This window comes from Vombatus ursinus, unplaced genomic scaffold, assembly GCF_900497805.2.
Source record: "Vombatus ursinus unplaced genomic scaffold, bare-nosed wombat genome assembly UNPS02014817.1, whole genome shotgun sequence".
NCBI classification, from domain to species: domain Eukaryota; kingdom Metazoa; phylum Chordata; class Mammalia; order Diprotodontia; family Vombatidae; genus Vombatus; species Vombatus ursinus.
Window position 1 is genome coordinate 11,959,148 of NW_020954595.1, and position 21,640 is coordinate 11,980,787.

Genomic DNA, 21,640 nt, shown 5'->3' on the forward strand with positions numbered 1-21,640 from the left:
CTTGTTAAGCAAGCTGCAATACCTGTGCCAGGCACCCAAGGGCTCCCCACCCCCTCTCCCCTCCCTCCCCACTCTCCTTTTTCCTTTCTTCTCTCTCTCTCTCCCTCTCCTTTTTTTCTCTGCTTCCCCCCACTCCCTCTCTCCCTTTCCTCTTTGCTCTCCCTCCCTCCCTCTCCTCTCCTATTTCTTCCTCCCTCCCTCTCTTCCTTCTTCTCCCTTCTTTTCTCTTCTTTTCTTTCTCTCCTTCCCCTATCTCTCTCTCCCTCTCTTTCTCTTTTCCCCTGCTCCCATCTCTGTCTCTCTCTGGTCCTGCCTGTACTCTCCAGGCATTTAAAAAATGTTTTAAAAATTAAACTGAAATCTACTGTATGCAGTATTTGTGGCCAGAGTTTGGATAGCTAAGGTTCTTTCATTAAAACTTAGTTTATTTATGTTCTATAGCTTTCTAAAGCGTGTTGGATTACTGAAGCTTTTCTAAAGACTTTTTTCTATTTTTTTAAGTGTCAGAATGACAGAATGTAAAGGAAGCAGGATCCTGGCAGTATAGGGGCCTCTCTGTAAACCTGACCCACAGTCATTGTGGTTTTGCCTTCTGGGGTCAAGAAAAGCCAATCGGGGCGGTTAGGTGGCGCAGTGGATAGAGCACCGGCCCTGAAGTCAGAAGGACCTGAGTTCAAATCCGGCCTCAGACCAAACACTTGACACTTACTAGCTGTGTGACCCTGGGCAAGTCACTTAACCCCAATTGCCTGGAAAAAAAAAAGAAAAGAAAAAAGAAGAGCCAATCGAATGTGCCGCAGGACAGGCCTTCCAGTGGCTATGGACAGCCTTCCTGTAGTAACCCTGCTCCTGCTCTCTCCCTTCCAGGCTAGCTAACCATCCGGGCAGGATCTCTAGTGCCCTCTCGGGCCTCGGGCCTCAGTGGACGCTCTCCAGCTCATTGATGCCCTTCCTAAAAGAGGACACCTGTTATTCCAGGTTGCAGGATCCAGCATCTCCCCACCCTGGGCTCTTTGCCCCTTTTAAGGTTGACTGAGAGCATTTGTTTTTTGAAGTTCCAGTGTTTGGGTTTGAGTCCTACCCCTGATACACACTGGGCACAGTGCTTCCAAACTTGGCAGAGAAGGTGTCCAGCCTCATTGTGGCCCTCCAGGGGTCTCCTCCTACCAATGACTTCAAAGCCAGACTCCTGGTCCCTGCCCAACGTCCTGACCCTTCCAATGCTGCTAGATCCTGCCTCTGTCACCCCAGGCTTCCTCAGCCCCATCTAGTAGCTAAGCTGACTATGACTTCACCCAGTATTGAGAATGACAGCTGACATTTAGAATGCTTTCAAGTTCACAAAACACCTCCCACTTCTTATCTCACTTAGGTCCCTCCATAACCATGTGAGACAGGAACCATAGATATCATCTTCATTCTGTGGATGAGGATACTGAGTCTCCAAGAGGCCAGTGACTTGTCCATGGTCCCGTCACTCATAAACGTCAGTGGCAGAATTCAAACCCAAGACAACACTCTATTCACTTTGCCACAGGGTCTAGTGACAACCTGCCAACGTTGAAGGGACTTCCCACCTTCTCTTTCATTCACCTTCGGCTTCAATGCCCTATAGACTTCTGGTGTTTTACTCCTTCCCATCCAAGGATCTTGTTCCTTGCTAGAGAGCCCTGGAGTGGAGTCATCTGGCCTTGGGTTCAGTGCCCACTGCCATCGGCCTGTCTAAACCAAGCAGAACCGACCCCAGAATCTCTGAGGAAGGAGGAACCTCAGGCCTGCCGGTCTAACCCTCACATGAATGAGGATTCCCATTCTATCCCACCTGAGAAGGGAAACTCCCATCCATGCCTGAAGAACCCAATACATCCTGTGAGCCAGCAATACCAATGCTAAGTCTGTATCTCAAAGAGATTTAAAAAAAGGGAAAAGGACTCATTTGTGCAAAAACATTCATGGCAGCTCTTTGTGTGGTGGCCAAGAATTGGAAATTGAGGGGATGCCCATCAACTGGGAAATGGCTGAGCAAGCTGTGGTATATAACTGTAATGGAATATTATTGTGCTATAAGAAATGATGAACAGGCAGACTTCAGAAAAACCTGGAAAGACTTATATGGTCTGATGCAGAGTGAAGTGAGAAGAACTAAGAGAACATTGTACATAGTAACAGCAATACTGTATGATGAAGAATTGTGAATGACTTAGCTATTCTCAGCAATACAAATGATGTAAGACAATCCCAAAAGACTCATAAAGTATACTATCCACCTCCAGAGAAAGAACTGATATTGTCTGAATACAGACCGAAGCTTGCTTGCTTTCTTTCTTTCTTTCTTTCTCTCTTTCTTTCTTTCTTTCTTTCTTTCTTTCTTTCTTTCTTTCTTTCTTTCTTTCTTTCTTTATTTCTTTGTCTTCCTGTACAAAATGACTAACATGGAAATGTTTTGCATGATTGCACATGTGTAACCTATATTGGATTGCTTATAATTTCAGGGAGGGGGAAGAAGAGGAGGGAGAGAGGGACAGAATTTGGAACTTAAAACTTTTTAAAAAAAATGTTGAAAAAAATTTTAACATGTAATTGGGGAAAAAAAAATAATAAGAAAAAAAGAAAGCCGCACATGCCGAGGTGCCAGCACCCGCCCTCCAGCTCTGGTCAGGCCCAACTGTTTGGAAATCCTCCATCCTTCCTCTTCACATTCCTCTACAGCAACAGGCGCTGAGCCACAAGCCCTAAAGCTGCACCTGGTGCTGCAGCCGTGGGCCACCATGAGTCCTGGCCTTCCTCCCATGTTCCTCTGACTCTCTATCTGGTGGGAAACCTCCTTTTCCCAGAGTTCAGCCCATTCATCTTCTCTCAGAAAGTACTGACCCATGAGGAGAAAACTGCCAGGAGCCCAACGGCCAAGTTACAACATGGCAAACGGGGGTCCAGATCTGCCTAAACCTGATCGCTAGACTCGGGCCCAAACCGGCTCCGCCTGCAGCAGGCCCAGGATAGGTGGCTCCCACAAGCCTTGGCTGGTAAGTGAGAGCCCAATCCCTCTAGGGTCTGGTCCCCTCTGCCGCGGGCCTTTTAGGCTAATCGGTCACTGAGCCTCCCTCCAGGCCTGGTTGGCTGATCTGTCTCTGACTTGAGATGTCCAGAATCAATGGCCCCTGCTGGATCCGCTAACAGAATGCTGATGTGCCGTCCTCAGGCTGAAAGGGGACAGCAGTGGGGACAGGGCCATTCTCTCAGGTCCAGTGCCTAATCCAGGCTCCCACTGGGACCTTTTGACTCATACTTCAGATATTGGACAAGAGAAGAGCACGGGACTTGGAATTCCATTCTCTGTGACGCTTTGGTGAGATTGTCTGCAAAGCTGCTCCAAATACGTTCAAAACTCCCTTCTTGGTAAAGGCCCAAAGAGGCCAAGATTCTCACTAAGGTAAGACTTTCTTCTAAAAAAAAAAAGAGAGAGAGAGAGAATCAATGTGACACAGGCCTGGGAGGTGGCCACCCCCTGCTTGATTTTGAGAAGGCCGAGAGCCTCTCGGCACAAGGTGGCCAAAAAATGAAACTGGGTCCTATGTCCCAGCAATGACGCGCAGACCACCTGGCCCTTTGTTTGTGCATCTTACTCACCAGGCAGACCTAAAAAGTGTCATCCCTCTCCCTTGGCAGAGAAATCCTTTCTTGGTTGGAGGAGGGGAGAGGGTTGGCACCAATGTCATGAAGGCTCTTGAGGTAGAATGAAAAGATTTGGGACCCTTGGTTTGGGCTGGGGAGGCTTGGACCCGCCCTGGGATTTAATTGGTGTGCACTGCACAGCAGTGCAGATTTTCCTGGGAGGCTAAGCCCGTCTCCCGCTCCTGTACTCAATGGCACTGGAGGCTGGCTCTTAACCAGACTCTCGGTCACGAGCATGTTGGCAAGTGTCCCTTCTGCAGAGAAGAGCTGACCTTTGGAATACGTCATTCACTACTGCCCCAAAATGGGCCGGGAAGGTCAGTCCTGAAAGGTCCCCCAAGCTGTACCCAAGGCCACCAATGCAGTGGAATAATTCATTTCCCTGTCATCCCTGAACACGAGCCCAGGGGAGATACCAGTAACCTCTGGCTTTGTTTGGCCCTAGAGGCTGGGGAAGGAGCCCATAAGGGCAGCCTTCAGATGCATCTCACTACAGCTCTAGGTCTGTCTACATAAGTAACACCTGAGGCAAAAAACCTTCCAGTCTCCCAGAATGGTGCCAACATCTGACAGCACGGTCTCTTCCCTCACGGTCATTTCATTTCCTCCTGCCATTCCCAAGTCACAAGGCTCCGAGGACACACTTGTCATAGCACTGCAAAGTGCCCAAGTCTCATTCCCCCGTACTGGCTCAGATCTCATCACATGCCTCTCTGCTTACGCCTCCTCCAGTGTGAAGCTGGAAAACACGGACCCTGCAAGGGTTCTCACACTCAGCCTCCCCCCACCTCCACAGCTGCTTCCTAATCCTCTCCTAGGGTGGTTTTGTTGGCAAACCTCCAACTGTGGCCTTCCCCCTTCCCTCCACTCCTTAATTCCCTGAGGAAGAGCCCTGGACAAACCTAGCTCAGGGCTTCCTTGACACCAGGAAGGCCAGGATGCCTGGGGTGGTCTTGGAGCCAGCAAAGAGCCAGGGGAAAAGGCCCAGACAACAGCCTGACCTGGGGCTCCCACCAGTATCAGATGGACGTTCCCAGGAGGCCTGGCCACAAAGGAGTAGAGAGGATGGATTAGGAGCAGCTGGTGGGGTCTGCCAGGAGACTCTGACTGGAAAGCCTGGGGAGCAGCTGGACAGTGGGGGAGGAGGCTAGAGACCAGCCCATTTGGGGCAGAGAGATCAATAAGGCAGAAGGGAATGTGTATGTGTGAGGGGAGATGAGAAGTCAAGAAGGGGGGAGGGAGAAGAAGAAATGCAAAGGGAAGCTGTGAGACCCAGGGGAAGGCCTCGGGGAAGGCCTCACGGAAGGGCCTAGCCCAGCTTCCTACTGCCCGGGACTGACTCCTGCACCCATCAGGCCCATGTGCATGGAGGGCGATTGGCTTTTCCAACTGGAAACCAGCAAGGGGGGCCTCAGGGTCCCAGCCAGTTCCTAAAACTGGGCACAGCAAGGCAAACGGCCCTGGGCGTGGGTGACGAGAGGCTCCCCACACCAATTAAATCCCAGGGCGGGTCCAAGCCTCCCCAGCCCAAACCAAGGGTCCCAAATCTTTTCATTCTACCTCAAGAGCCTTCATGACATTGGTGCCAACCCTCTCCCCTCCTCCAACCAAGAAAGGATTTCTCTGCCAAGGGAGAGGGATGACACTTTTTAGGTCTGCCTGGTGAGTAAGATGCACAAACAAAGGGCCAGGTGGTCTGCGCGTCATTGCTGGGACATAGGACCCAGTTTCATTTTTTGGCCACCTTGTGCCGAGAGGCTCTCGGCCTTCTCAAAATCAAGCAGGGGGTGGCCACCTCCCAGGCCCGTATCACATTGATTCTCTCTCTCTCTCTTTTTTTTTTTTTTAGGCAATTGGGGTTAAGTGACTTGCCCAGGGTCACACAGCTAGTAAGTGTCAAGTGTTTGGTCTGAGGCCGAATTTGAACTCAGGTCCTCCTGACTTCAGGGCTGGTGCTCTATCCACTGTGCCACCTAGATGCCCCTCTGTGTCACATTGATGAAAGGTGAAAACAGCAGCCAGGAGATGTGGGCAGGGACCAGCTGTGCAGGCCACAGAGACAGCACCACACTGGAAGTAGCCACACCAATGCCCTAGAGACACCCAGGCCACGCTGAGCAGTTCCACCAAAAAACCTGATGGGAAACAGGGTAGAGCTGGTATGATAGGTGTGAGGGCGCTGGGCTGGGGGGCAGAGATTCCACACAGCCCCACTCTAAAGCTGGTCTGCCCTTTTCTAGGATATGCTGACATCACACAATTCCAAGATCCACCAATCGACACTGCGGCTTTGGGGCCATGGTTTGCAGGGTTCTGAGATCTGGGAGGCTATCCCATCACAAGGCCCCCTGAGACAGCTGAAATCAGCTCAGAGCACGCCAGCCACCCTGCACATGGCCGCCAGCCCCACTCCCAAGGGCTTTGCTCCCAGAGGAGGCTTCAGCAGACACTCAACTCGCCCACAAACTTGCAAGGCCCTCCTTAGCTACTTTTGGGCCATGCCTCCCAGAAAGATGGAGATGCTCGATTAAAAAGAGTTCTTACATCCGGAAGCCAACACCAGAGTGACAGCAGGTGGGGGCCATATTGGGGGCTGGAAAACATCTCCAACACTCCCATTTTAAGAGCAGAGGAAGGGAAAGCGCATAGCTAGCCAGTAGCCAGGATGGACCTTGAACCATGGGCTCCTGAGAACCACATCAGCATTCTTCACCTCTGCTCATCTGCTCTCTGGGAGGCAGTGAGAGGACCGCTGGGCTGGCTGTTCCCATGGCCACCTCTCTCTGCCCCAGGGGGCTGCCCCTGAGAGCACAGACCTTCAGCTGTGGACATCTCACTTTGGGCCACTCTTACTTCCCTGACCACCTTCTGCCTCACGTGGCCCTTGTGCCCAGGTCCCATGTCCCCAACAGGACCCCAGGGAGCCCCCAAAGGGGGACCCTTCCCAAAGCACGTTCCATGGAAGTTTGGCTACACAACACACGCACGGACGCTCACTGCACAGAACCCAGAGAATGTCCAGTGTGATGCCGCCCCTTCTGAGCATGCCTGCTCAGCTGCTAATGAATCTCTAATCAGTCTGGCGTCTCATCACCCCCATCACCCCTAGCACATGATCGTAGCCAGTGCCATAATGAAGGCCTTCCCAAGCCCTTCCACACTGAGCTGCTGCTCTGAGAGGTTTCTTAAGTTATGCAGGCCTCAGCTTCCTTGCTAAGAAATACCTGGTATGTTTGCATTGCTGTGATTTGGGTGCCCCAATCAGCAATCTGCAGAAATCACTTGAAAGCCTATTCCTGGGATCGAAGCATACTATTTGCTATTTTTTTCTCTTCTGTTTTGTTTTGTTTCCTCTTTCTGGTGGTTCCTCCTATTGGTTCTAATTCTTACTTACAACATCGCTAACATGAAAATATGTTTAATAGGAATGTATATGTGTAGCCTATATCAGATTGTGCGCCGTGTTCGGGAGGGAGGTGGGGAGGGAGAGGGAGAAAAATTCAAAACTCAAAAGCTCAAGGAAGTGATTGTTGATAATTCAAAATAAATTAATTAAAATTTTTTTTTAAAAAGGTAAAAAAAAAAAGCCTATTCCTTGGGTGCTAAGAAGGTGGGAGAAAGGGGATAGTGGGGGTGGGTGGGTCACATGCAGGTAACTGCCGCTGCTCCTTCTAGGTCCACCTCACAGCTGGGTCCTCCAGAGACCTTCCTGCACACCCACTGAAGCCTGAAGCCATCCTTCTCTTAATCCCAAAGCCAGGCCAGAGGGGTGACGGGTAGCTCTCAGTTAGAAGGACACAGGTGGGCTGGCCTTAGGTGACTTGGAAGGGGATGTCCCCTGGAAAAGCATTTGCCGTGGGCACTCTGGGTATAGAGAACTCACTTTGGGGGCCGGAAGTCAGCCTTGTTTTGCTCAGAAAATGAAACTGACAGATCTCCGGAACTCCAGTGCAAAGCAAGATCCTTCACTCAAAGACTCTGATGGCTCTGGGACCACGTGGCCAACCCTTGCGCAATGCAGATCGTGGCCCAGTCCTGCTGCCCCAGCCCCACGGCCTCACCGTGGGGCTGCTGAACATGGCTTTTAAGACCCCAGTGCACTGTGGTGACAGCCCCATCTTATTTACTGATGAAAAAACGGGATCCTTGGGCCACAAGGGGCCTTCAGGGTCATCAAGCCCAATGCCCCCACGTTGCAGAGGAGGCCACAGAGGCCCATTAAGATCACAGGCCCCAGGCTGGATCCCAGATCCTCTGACTCTGCCAAGCTAAGCTCTTCTCCCTCAGCCCCATGTTTCCAAAGGTGTCCATTTGAGTGAGGACCCCCAGCTCTAGATTGGGGGTGACCACAGTGGCGCAAGAACTCCCACAGCAACTGAGGTAGAGAGTTGTGCTTCCGCGAGACACATCTGTCACGCGCCTACTATAGACGTGGTGAGTACAACAACAAAAACAAACACGAAGCCGGAGTGACCCTCAGAGAGCTTGTGTTCTCTCAGGAGAAGCAATATGTGATACAGACAAGGGAGTACAAAACATGTGCCAACTAGGGAGCCCAAGGTAGTGGCAAGGAGGGGCGCTATGAGCTAGAAGAACTTGGAAGGCCTGTGCAGGAGGTGGCACTTGACGAGCGCGTCAAAAGAACTGTAAGGGTGGAGGGCACAGCAAAGACAAATGTGCAGGGGCAGGAAAGGGAACGTTGTATGTGAGGCCAGTCTGACTGGAGCCCCTAGGGGGCAAGGACTGCTTGGCGTTGGCCTTTGCTTTCCCAGCACCTAATAAATGCCTGATGAATTCACCAGAAAATAACCATCTTCCTTATTTGTTTATTAGTTTGCAGGAGCCGCTGAGACATAAGGTGAGGGAACAGACCGAGGCAGGATGAAACCAACCAAACTGTACACCCAAGCCGGAGCTGTGCATCACAACAGAACACCCTTCCTGTGAGGCAGTCCCCCTGCCAACCACCCTCAGTCATCACCGAGCAGACACCCACACCATTAGCCCAGACAGCTTTTCACTCACTTCCCAAGTAGTCTGGAAACCTCACCGGCACCGGAGAGCCAGAGGCACAGGGGCTCCTTCAAGGGTCAGTGAATGAACTCATGTGGTGACTGTGGATCACAGTCCTAGAGGGGCTGCCCCTGCAGGCCCACTTAGTGACAAGGCAGACAGTCAATAAGCCGTTATTAAGATCTGGTGATATAAACTAAGGCAGACTGACTGCCTGAGGGGGCTGCTCTGACCTGTCCCTGGGCCTGTCCTAGAGACCCTGTGACATCAGAAGAGGGTAACAGTGGAGGCCATCTATACACACCGATGAATTTGTCATGAACATTGTAATGAGAGCTAATCTGTAGTGAGTGCTGCCCAGGAAGCAGCGCGGCGCTGTGGGAAGGGCTCTGGCTCTGGAGCCAGCTGAGGGTTTGGAACCCGTCTTGGCCATTTACAAGCTCCATGACACTGGCACATCACTCAGCCCCCTGGGCCTCAGTTTCCTCATCTGTAAAATGAGGGGACTGAACGAGATGGTTTCTGAGCACCTTTCCAGATGCCAATAGATGCTGTTTTATGAATGCTTTATATACATTAAATCATCTGATCATCATAGAACTTGGTAAAGCAGTAACTGGCAGGGATTATTTATCCTCACCTCAGAGGCAGCAAGTAGCTCAGTGGGTAGAATGCCAGGCCTGGAGTCAGAAGGACCCCAGTTCAAATCCAGCCATAGACACTTCCTAGCTGTGTGCCTCTGGCCAAGTCACTTCACCTCTGTTTGCCTCAGTTTCTTCAACTGTGTAGAATAATAGCACCTTCCTCCCAGGGTTGTTGTGAGGGCCAAATGAAATCATATTTGTAAAATGCTTAGCAAGAGCCTGGCACATAGTAGGTGCTACAGAAATGCCTTTTCCCTTCCCCTGTCCCTTCTTACCAAGGTCAGCAAGCTGGAGGAGTCTGCAAGGTTACGCAGGTATGGATTTCATAGGCGGAACCCGAATCCACACGCCCTGTTCTGCTGGTCCCAAGTTGCCCTGCCTTCCTCTCTATCTCTATCTCCTGCCTTCCTTCCCTCTCACTGTATCTCTACAGACACACACACACACACACACACACACACACACACACACACACACACGCACATGTACACACATGCCCAACACATATATGCACATACATGCACACGCAGGCATGCACACACACATTCCTACAAAAGTTACTTGATCCACATTAAAACCAAACACAACCTCTCCCTCTCCCCCCAAACAGAAGTCAGAGTAAGAAGTGTGTCCCAGGCTTGGGAGGGAGGCCATCTGACTGGAGCTCTGCAAGCACTTGGGGAGAAGGAAGGCCCTATCTTTCCAGGATTTGGGTGGGAACTTGTGATTTGGGGCAAAAACAACATTGGACCCAAAGGAACTTTTTAAATCAATCAATCAACAAGTATTAATTAAGCTCCAGTGAGGTGCCTGACCAGGTGCTCAGCCCTGGGGATACAGAAGCCCAAAGCGAAGCTATCCCTGTCTTCAATGTATCTTCCCTGGCCTCCAGGCAAAGCAACATCTAGGCAAGTGAGCCTGAGCTCCGACTCAGGATGCTGCCTTTCCAGGGTCCTTTAGAAGCTTGCTGAGTGAGAAGTCGCTAAAACAGGTGAGCTCCTTCCCCACACTGCTTCTTCCCCCTGCTTCCTAGCCCCCAACACCAGGAGACTCCCCAAGGACAACTGGCCTTTCTGTCTCCTGCTCCCAAACACTGGTGTCCACAGACCTCCGTCACCCACTCTCCCAGCCCCTCTCATTCCCAGCTGCCTGCCCTGGGCACTGCCTCCAGCTGGGTCAGGCTCAACTCTGGCCTAGCAGGAACAGCACTTGGATCATTCAGACCCCTTCAGAAAGCCAGTCCTCACCATCTGAACAAAAGGGGCCCACTCCCCCCAGACGTTGCTGCCCACCAACTCGGGGGCCTCCTCCTCTCCCGCGCATGTCACAAGGCTTCTCTCTCATGCAGAAAGGAGGCCCCGAATACATGCTCCTCCTGGATGTGGATGGCAGGGACAAGCCTGGGGAGGTGCACTGTTGATCCCAATGCAATCCCAATGCAAACACTGTCCCTCAGTCCTTGTGTTTTTATTAAGAATCAAGTCTTTGATGGAAACCTTGACTTGTGTACTGCACACATTTCTTGGTTCTTTTTCTCCGGCTGCCACAGAACAGAAATCAAACACCTCACTTACTTTATTCAGAAGCGAAGCCCCGGGTAGGCAGGAAGATAATCAGAGAAGAGCAGGATGGGAAGGAAGGTCAGAGGTCAGCTAGTCCAACCCATGACCTCCCAAGGCAGAGTGATCCACTCTGGACCAGTTCTAATCCTTAGGAAGTTGGGCCTTCTGGCTTAACAAGTTTCATCCTTCTTTGACAGGAGGACCCTTCAAGTATGTGTAAATAACTGCCTCTTCTCACCTCAAGGCTACTCAGAGGGTCTCAATGCCCTTAGCCGAGCACAGTCTATTCACTCTCCACAATCCTGGTCACCTTCTCTGAAGCTCGTCTGTGTCCCTCCCAAACAGTGGCTCCCAGGGAGGACCACAGTCCTCCAACTGGAGTCTAAGTGGGGAAGGGAGCAATGGGGCTGGCCTGGCTTCTCCCACCCTCAGGACTCTGCCATTCTCCTGTTGAGTTTGTCTGAGGTTTCCCTGCTTTGCCCAAATGCTATCAACAACCCAGTCATGATAAAAACCAAACTAGCTTTCATGAACTCCACACCAAAACCTGTCATGATGTCTGCTGACGGCTGGGATGCCCAATGGACTGGCTCCTCTCAAGCACTGAGGGACAGTGCTGGGTTAGCAGCAAAGCCTTTTACATTGTTTGGAAAACTCCTTTACCAAGTTTCCCTTGACAAGTTCCTACAAAAATCCCAACACAACAGACAGGCCCACAGCAACCCTAGCACATTCACCAGGAAGGACCCATCTGGCCATCTCCTATAATGGAATGAACACATGGAGAAACATTTGCCTTGTTACTTAACGAATTTCCATGACATCAAAAAACATTCTGGAATTCTCCTGCAACAAGTGGAGATGATTCCATCCCCACCAATTAGGACCCAGAGCCAGAGAGGAAAAGAGGGCTGCATGTATTGTCCCATAAGGGAACAGGAGGACAGTCCGGAACGCAAATAGGGATGAGGACGCTGGCAAGCAGAAGGGAGAAGCCAGCCTACCATCACACAGGAAAAGTGATGATCAATTCCCTGTCCAAACCAGTGTGAAGACACCTACAAATTGCTTCAATGACCCCACAGCCCCTTTTCTCTTTATAAAGTCGAGCCGCCAACCCGCACCAAGTGGAGAATGCTGGTGCGTCCCCATCCCCAGAGGCGGCGTCAAGAGTGTTTCTTTAGTAGGGTCTGGACTGTTACAATTCTGCTTTCTTCTCCTCCCAACTCCATGGGAGGGCGCATGAGGCCAGCTGCAGCTGAGCAGGCCTAGCGAGCACATGAAGATTAGAACCAAGACCAAAAGCCCCTTAGTGCTGCGGACTCCCAGTTAGCTGTCAGCCCCATCTCAGAAGGAAGGGGGGATCTTACCCTTGGCTCAGCCCTCCTTCAAATGTCCCTCTTTCTGCCGACAGCCCCATTATCCTCCCACTCAGGTCTGACCCCCCCAGCCCTAGCTCCATCCCCAGTCTTCCCTCTCCCTCAGCCCCATATCAGATCAGTGCGAAGCTTTATTGACTCCACTAGGACCTCTCACTCCCACAGGAAGCCTAGACCTCATCACCCACTTCTTACCCAGACTATTGTCACAGCCTCCTCCCCAGCCTCCTGGCTAACTGCCTCTGCCCTCTGCAATCCAGCCTCCAAAGCAATCTGATGAAACCTTCAGTTGGGCCACCAAACTGTGGCCTCTGTGCCAGAACCTTCCTCCTGCTGCCTCCAGGATGAAATGCATGCTATTGAAAGCCCTTCACCATCTGGCAAGAGCTCCCTTTTCCAACTCTTGCACATGGCTCCCCTGCATACCCTCGGGGATGTAGATCTCTAAGCTCCCCCCCCCCACCAAGAGTGTGGGAGACCAAAGTTCCAATCATCTGGAATCTGTTTCCCTGAATTGGGAAATGCTTTGCTATTCCAGCTGCACCTCTAACAGGCCAATAAAAGCCAAAAAGCAGGCACCCATAAATCATGGAGGTGGGGGACAGTGTAGTAAGGCAGAGAGCATGTTTTCCTTCAGTCGAATGGAAGGGCCTCAAGGACAAGGACTGCTTCCCGGTGCTTAGCCCAAAGCCTGCCATAGGGAGGGGTGTAATGAACCAGTGAAAGCCTGCCTGCTGGGGGGAGCTCAGATTCCCCAGGAACCTAAAGAGGTTTCGTGTCCTAACAAAAACATGCCCCCCCACACCCCACTACCAATATTAAGATGTTGGGAAACTGCCTTGAAGAGGGGACTAAAACCAGACTAGGAGTGAGCAGAGGTCACGAAGATGTTTTCCTTTCCTTTCAGTACACTGAAGCCTCTGAAAGCAGTCAATGGATTGTGAGTTTAATGTAAGGGAGCCAAGTTACTTGGAAGAAATTTATGGCATGCTAATTATGAAGCCTGAGCACTGATTAGATTTGGGAAGGCTGGTATTATCTGCAATTTAAAAGCACAGCCTAGCTTTCTGCTGGAATCCGTCATCTCTGGGCATTTCAGAGCCGCCTTCGAGGCTGGGCTGATACAGTGGAGTCCCGACTGCTGGCCTGGCCTCTAACACATCAACAGGAATTCTGGAAGAGGGGCCAGAGATCTGCACCCAGCATCCATCCTGGCAGGCCAGCCCTGACAGGAGAGCAGAGCAGACTGCACATACAAAGGGGTCATTCAGTCAGGAATGAGAGGCAGCCCCTCCCACTGGAGCAGAAGGAGCCGATTTCTACCCCATTCTGATCTGAGCCTGGGCAGAGGGCCTCTGGCTGCATGCATGTGCCTGACCACAGTGGATTCCATTTAAAAAGATAAACACATAATACACACACACACACACACACACACACACACACACACACACACACACACACACACACACACTTGTGGCCCAGAGAAGCCAAAAGTGACTGTTCCAATCAGAATCATCAAGGCTTGACTCTGTCTCCCTTACAAAGACCACACATGTTATAGGATAAAAGAGGCTGGACTGTTCAAAGATTGGGTATTCAGCCACATTCACTGCCACTTAAATGCCATGATAGCAGTATACTTATTTAGCACATACTATGTGCCAGGCACTGTGCTATGTGCTTCACAAATATCACCTCATTTAATCTTCACAGCAATCATGTGAGGTAGGTGCTGTCATTATCTCCATTTTATAGTTGAGAAAACTGAGGCAGACAGAGGTTAAATGACTTGCCCAAGGTCACATAGCTAGTAAATGAATGGCATGCCAATTCAATTCAGCAAGGGTTTATCTCGCCCTGGGTGAGATCCTAGGGAGACAAAGTCAAAGATGAATCAGGCTGCCCTTGGAATTCAAAGTCATGCCTAGTTCTCAAAGCCACTTTTTGAAGTATCCACAAACAGACTGGCTGCCTTCTTCTGGCAGGCCAGTGCCCCAGGACTGAGTGGAAACCTCCACACTATGTAAGTCACTCGTAGCACTTACCCAAGAGTGGTGACGCTGTCAGTGGGATAATGGGTACAGCCTGCAAAGGCAACCAGAAAGCCCCAGGCACCTCCCTGACCTTGGACAAGTCATGTGCTTCTCTGAGCCTCGGTGTACTCATCTGTAAAATGGGGATGACAATAGCACCTGTCTGACTCAGGGCTGCCCTCAAAGAGCAGTGGAGATGAGGCCTAGCGTCCTCTGAACAACGCCCAGATTCCCAGCCATCTGAACATGAGGAAATAGCCATGGATGTGCTCACACACATTTAATCTAGAAACCATTTGCACATCTCACAGCCAGCGCTGGTTCTTGACACGTTTTCAGCCTTAAATAAACCCAAACCAGATTGAGACTGGTACCACCCACCAGGGGATATTCTTTCCCTGGTTCTCTGTGTTAGTTGATCCCAGGCTGAAAGCAAAGTTCCGCCCCCAACGGCAAAGGCTCTCTTGATTGGCCCAGCCAGAGGCAAGGCCCTGCTCACTTCTGAACTCGGCTCCTGCTCAGGGGCTGGCCCAGCGCGTCTGCCCACTTCTCTGGCCACCAGAGGCATGTGGCTGGGATCCCAATGTCTCCCCCGTCGCTGCTCTGAAGAACCTGAGAGTGAGGCCCAGCAGGCCAGCTCCCCATTGCTATTCAAAGGAGCTTCGTCTTCTCTCCTAGCCGTCCAGTCGAGGGTCAGGTGAGCAAGGCCTGTGGTGCTGCACGGAATCCCCGGCAGGGGACTGGGAGCCATTCACTCAACTCTCTGAGTCTTACTTTACTCATCTGTCGAACAAGGGGACGGGCCTAGGCACCAGCTGATCTCAGCTTCCCTGGCCTTCCTCCAGCTGTCCCCAGTGTGCCCTAAAGGATCGAGTGGGGGGGGGAGCAGCAGCACAAGGCCTCAGCCAAAGACAGACTCAGCCAGTCAGAGCCTGGCCTTGCTATGCCTAAGCCTGGGTGGATCTCAGCCTCTTTATAACGAGCACTGGAGAGCTCTGCAGGGCCACCGAGGCATTGCAGAGGCCCCCGGCCCGTCCTCCCTTCTGCCCTGCCTCTCCTTTCCAGAAGATCCGGAATGACCGGGCTTTGAGCCAGAGAACACTAAGGAAAACCGGAGTCCAGGTGGCCGGTGGCCATTTTCTTTGCTCTTGAGATCTGGAGGTGAAGCCAATAGTCTCTGGAGCGCTCAGTGCTGTCATTCATGGCTGTGACACAGACGCCCATAAAGGCACTCATTGACGCCCAGTCTGGCTTTCTCAATAGCAGACCGTTCTCCAAGGATGCAGAAAGCCCACTTCTCTCAGAAACTAAGGAAAGGCAATGTGCAGAATTTGTTCTGGGGGTTGGCCAGTATCCACATTCCTCAGCATCTGGCTTAGTTAGCCCTTGGATACCCCCAGGGGTGGGAGGCCTCCCTCCACTGACAGGCAGGGCATTGGATTGGGAGAGGGGGGAGGACCTGCCTTCAAATCCTCCCTGTGAGACCCTGAATAAGTCACCTGACATTGATGGATCCCAGGGGTCCAAAAAGAAGCCCTCCAGCAATGATTCCTAGCACTAACATTCTATGAATCTGGGTATTCTCAAGAAAGCAATCAAGGTGAAAATGGAAAGACCAAAATCTGAATCACAGAATGTCAAAGCTAGAAGAAGCGACATTGGAGCTTCAACCCACATCTGAAGCAAGAAACATCTCACAATGTCCCCAAGCAGTGACCACCAGAAACCCAAACCAAATGACCACCGAGCCTCCACTTACAGACCCTCAGCTCCCCCAGACAGCTCTGTCTTTCAGCCACTTGTGATAGGGATTGCCACCTGGACAACGTCTCTCCCTTTCTCCCAATTCTCCAGGGCCAATCTGATCTCTCTCAGAATATGCTAGCCCTTCCAGCCCTCAAAGAAAGCCATCATCAGTTCTACGCACTTCGTGCCATGGGCATGCGTGCCAACCTGTTCTCCACAGCCCCAGACCTTCCCTCTGTATCCCCAGGGACCTCTGGCATTGAGGGAGCAGTCAGGCAGTCAATGAACATCAATGATACAAAGAAAGCCCAAAACAAGGTCGCTGCCCTCAAGGAGCTCCCAGTCTAGTGGGGGAGACACACGCAGATAGCTGTGTACAAAAAGCTACAAAGAGGATAAATTGGAGAGAATCTAATAGGGAGAAAGCATTTACTAAATGCACAGGAATTGAATGCAATCCTTCTGGGCTGTGGTTCCAAGCTGCCTTCCTCTTGACAAGGTCAGTCTGGCCAGTGGCCTTCCTAAAATAGGGTGCCAGAAGTGAACACACACTCCCCCTACGGCTGCCCCCAAGAGCAGAGCCCAGGCCTGCTGCCCACGTGACTCTGAGACGCCTCTTCTCCACCATGGATGTGCTGATTAGTTGTTGTGGCCAGCTCATCCTCTCTGCATGTTTAACTAGCAGGAGACAGACTAAAACCCCTTAGGAATACGTCCTTATCTCATCACCTCTTCCACATCCTTTCTCAAGGCAATTGCTTTCTGTAACCCAAAGTGCAGAACTTTGCATTTATTCTGTTACATTTTTATCTAACTAGACTCAGCCCAAGGCTTAAGTCAGTTGTCAGCTTCGGGGATTCCAATCTTGTAATCTAACATGTTAACCTTCCCTCTCCTGCTCCATTTCTGCAAGTTTTAAAAGGCATTGATGCAACCGTTAAATACTGTGGGCCAAGGATGGCAAAAATGAGGAACACGCCACTGCTCCAGTCATCATCGCTTTTGGTCTGGCTATTAAACAAAACGTGAACCTCATCTATAATTACACCATGAGCCAGTGCACAACCCTCTCGATTGTCCACATCATGACATGACAGCCTTTCTCAGGTTCCTTGGAGAAATAACTGTCCCTCCCCTCATCGAGAGGCAGCCGGCTGGCTCAGTGGATAGACTTGGAGACAAGAAGACCTGAGTTTGAATCCTGCCACAGTCACTAGTCACTTAACTTCAGTTTCCTCACCTGTACAGTCAGGAGAACAAAAGTACCTCCCCTCCAGGGTGGCTGGGATCAAATGAGACAATGTGTATAAGGTGCTTTACAAACCTTAAAGAGATAGCAGAGGGAAGTAGTAACTAACTATCACAGAAGGAAATGAGCTTAGCTGGCATGAGCTGCTCTGGTAGAACCACAGCTGGCTCCCCGTCATGGTTGCTCCCTTCTCCAAGTGCCCGCTCACCATCTCACTAATCACATGGTCTCCAATCTTGCTCAGAATCAAAGTGAAAACTAAGAGGTCAGGTGTAGAAGAAGATACCCTGACATGCCGCCAGCACCTCTCCCTTGATGCTGCTACTCTCCTGGTTTGGGAAAGTTCGTTCACCCTTGGGACCTGGGGCTCCCCTACTTATCTCCTCACTCATCTTGGGTTCCTATTCCCAACGATCATTCTCTGACTTCTTGTCAGAGTCCCCTGTGTCCTGATACCAGCCCCATCCCTTTGGATCTTTCTCTTGCCCTCCTGGACAGCTTTTTAAAAACCATCTTTGTTTTCCCTGGCATTGGCCATAAGCCTTGACTCCTTTTGGGTTTCAGCTTTCCTGGCGTCATTCTTGTAAGCCAAGGCAACCTTTCTGCCCTCGTCCTCAGTTTCCTTTATTGCCTTCCACCTTCTACACAATCTTCTCAAAAATCTGGTTTGGTGAAGGAGTTGCCTGCACAGTCACATTAACCTGTTTGGACAGCTCCCCCTTCTCTTCCTCTTTAAAACCACTCACTGTTTTGGCAGGATGTCGTCCTTGAGAGCACCCTACCCCTCTGGTACATACTACCCTCTTACGATCCTAGGCCATGGGCTCCTCCTCGCCCTCTCTCTATACCTGAAGTATTTGCCTGTACAAATGGACTGTAAGAAATATATGAGGAAATCAGGAGGACCTGAGTTCAAATCTGACCTCAGACCAAACACCTGACACTTACTAGCTGTGTGACCCTGGGAAAGTCACTTAACCCCAATTGCCTAAAAAAAAAAAAAAAATAATAATAATAATAAAAGAAATATATGGGGAACATTTTTTGCCTTCTCAATGGGTGAGGGAGGAGCAGTAGGGAGAGAAGTCAGAACTCAAAATCTTAAAAATAAATGTTTAAAAATAATAATTAAAAAAAAGAAATGGAGATTTAATCCAGAGTGCTTGTGAATTTTAGAGTCAGTCTTCTTGGTGCAAAACCCAGACTTTAATTTTAGTTCTCAGCCCTGCCAGAAAAAAAAGGTCCCCACTTTTCGAAGCACGTGCTGACTGTCCTGAGCAATTTGCCAATCTGGAGGACCGCCAATCAGCACTGACCCCCCCCTCCCCAGCGGCTCCCTCGGCAGTACAAGGAGGTTTAAGGGAGCCCAAAGAGGAGGGCTTTTCAACTGGCTGGCCTGGAGTGGCTCCTGAGCCAGATGGGAAGGCAAAACTCCTCGACTCTCCCTTTGAATGGCTTGGTCCCATCCAAAGAAAGGTCACGGACTCAGGACAGCGTGCCTCTTCCCATCCATTACGCCAGGCTGACAAGCTAGGGGGCCCAGGAAGAAATTCAGTCCTCAGGAGGAATGGCAGCCAAAGTATTTCAGACCTGGGTCTCTTCCGATTTACCACCCACCCCCCAAAGGGAGCAGCCCACCAAAAAAACAAAAACAAGAACAAAGCAAAAAGACCCTGCTATCCTGCCTCAGTGGAAATTGCCTGGAACAAGACCAGTTAGCTAAAAGTAATTTGTTCTGGCTGCTCGCAAACTAACTTCAATGCCTCCTTAGCAAATGGCACATAGATTTCTTTTCCAAAGCTGGGAGTTTTGTTTGTTTTTTTAATTTGCAGGATAACAACACAGCCACAATTCAGTTCTGAAAGTCTCTGGAACAAAGGCAAGACTAAAACCCATATTCTTCTGGGGGGGAAATCTTGGAACTATCACCAAAGCAATCTCCAGAAGTGAAGTGATCCAATCTTGTCTGCTAAGCTTTCACTTTCCTGCAGAACACCCAATCCATCCCAACCATACAGAGGGCCTGCTCCTAGAGCCAGCAGGCCAGCAGCGAGGGGCTTATCCACGAGACCTGAAATGAATTTCCCTCCTCAAAGTCTGAAGCCAGACTGTTAGTGAATCTAATTAGAACACTGAGCAAGCAGATTTGAAGACACTGAGTGGTTAGTGATGATGGGTCATTCCAGCCCCCTTCAGGAACAGGAAAGGCCTAAGTTTGGAATTTCCCTCATCAGGCCTGGGGAGTCGCTAAAGAGGTAGAAATAATCAAAGGCTGCTTCAGAAACCCACACTGAAGACTCAGGCAGAGCATGTGGCTGCCCCCCCCCCCCCCCCCTTGGGTACAGGCCTCTTTGGGCCTCGTCAAATAAATGTCAGCCTTCCAACAACGGCCACTCTCCCCACCAGCTCTCGGAGCAGCTGTGAGAGGCCCAAGAAGTCCCCACTGGAAAAGGTTTCCTGGGGGCGGGTGTTACTGTGCTCAGCGCTCTGACAGACTGCTAGCTGAGTGAGGCTCCCTATCCCAGGCCCCAAAGTCACTGGGCATGCTGGGCTCCTGCCGAACAGGCACCAGGCTGGCAAAGTTTGGCCTAATCTTCTCCCTTGCCTGGTTGTGTGTGTGTGTGTGTGTGTGTGTGTGTGTGTGTGTGTGTGTGTGGCAGGGATAGGAGGAGGAAGCCTCGGGGAGACACCAGCCTCCAGCGAGACCAGACCAATGTGCCAAGAGCAACAGAGATGCCCTGGTGGGCCTGCCTCACTCAGCCTCAACAGATGTCACTCATTCTTTAAGCCTCCACGTGCCTTCCTCCCTGGCTCATTTACCCAACCTGCTGTCCTATGGGCCCAGGGACAGCCTGGCACCCACTGCAGCCAGAAGTACCACCAGCCAGTACAAGGAGCAGGGCAGAGGGCAGGCGACTCCTTCCCCACCTCACCCATTCACTAGGCACATTTTAAGACAGACACACCCTACACCTGGTAGGCTCTGCCTCATCTTCCCCTGGGCCACCCAGGAAAATGCAACGGCGTTTTGGTGACAATTCAAACCGAGGAGACAGTCCACACATATCCACACGGGGCCAGGGCTGCTGCCATACCAAATGATGGGGGGGGTGCTCCTTCCCTGGCCCCCCCCCCCAGCCTGACTGCAGGAATACACTCTTCCAAAGCGTCGCTGTCAGGGGCCCCAGCTCGGGCAGCCCCCTCCCCCTGCCCCTGGCAGGTTCAACCAGGGGCGGGGGAGATATGCCTGAACAGGCGGCTCATTACAAAAGCCTGGGGGTGGGGTGGGGTGAGGGGGAGCTCCTCCTCCTCCCGGGGCTAACAGTAACTTAGAAACTTGCCAGGGGCACTGACTGACGGCTCCCGAAGCTTCCCCCAGGGTCGGTGACCCAGGGAGCGGAGGAGATGTCACAGAAAGGGCCTGACCCACTCTGGCCCTCTTAAAAAGGGGATCCTGGAGGAGCCCCGAAGGGCCCCACTCTTGTGGCTTTTCTTCCTCAAAAGGAGCAGATGGGCAGACTGGTATCACGCGATGCCAAGTGCCTGCCCTCTTTAGAGATCGATAGACAGTCGGGCCGAGATGGGGGCACAGAGGGGCCCCGCAGGGCTCCACGGAGCCGGACTCCTCCCCCGCCTCTCCCAGGGGCGCCCGGCCAGCCGGGGTGCGGGCCCCCCCCCATGGCCGCTGCGTCCCGGCCCCTCTGCAAAGAGGCGGCAGGAGGCGTCTGGCCAGCTTCCGCCCGGGAGCGGAGAGGGGCCGGGCTGGGGGAAACCGGGGGGGTTTCAGGCGCCCTCCGGCGCCCGGGGCCCCCCCCGCAGACGGAAGGGCGCCGTGCCAGGGGCGAGCCCGGGGGGCGGGGGGGGCCGGGAGCTGTCCGGAGCCGGAGGGCCAATCCCCACCGCCCCTCCCCCCGCCGCCCCCTCACCTTTGTCGCGCCCGCTGCAGGGGCTCTGGCTGCTCTCGTCCTCCTTGGGGTTGGTCACCTGGGTGATGATGGACGGGGCGTCCATGGGCCCCGATCCCGGCCGCGGCGGCCCGGGGAGGGGGGCCCCCGGGAGGGGCGCGCTGGGCCGCCTCCGCCCGCTCCGGCCGCCCGCTCAGCCGCCGCCCGCCCCCCCCCCCCCCCGGCCCCGCCCCCCCCCCTCCGGCCCGCCCCTTGTTTACCGAGTTCTGGAGCCTCTGCTCTCGTTCCCTCCCCCAAGGCCGGGCCGGGCCGGTGGGCGTGGCCAGAGCAGCTCGAAGCTGGCCCCGCCCCCGGCCGGGGCCTCGGGGAGCCCTGCGCACGCTGGCCCCGCCCCTATCCCCGCCCCCGCGCGGGCCTCGCCCCCTCCCCCCCCC

The 21,640-nt window shown here is 52.3% G+C and overlaps 1 protein-coding gene across 2 annotated transcripts in view; it reads right to left on the reverse strand.

Annotated features, from left to right (window-relative positions):
- Positions 1 to 21,349, reverse strand: part of CTDSPL (CTD small phosphatase like) — a 71,597-nt gene extending 50,248 nt beyond the window's left edge. For both annotated transcript variants that reach the window (XM_027835770.1, XM_027835771.1), the window contains exon 1: positions 21,228 to 21,349. In XM_027835770.1, the coding sequence (XP_027691571.1) occupies positions 21,228 to 21,312 (85 nt within the window). In that variant the 5' untranslated portion in view covers positions 21,313 to 21,349. The remainder of the gene's footprint in view (positions 1 to 21,227) is intronic.
- Between the last annotated feature and the right edge of the window lie 291 nt (positions 21,350 to 21,640).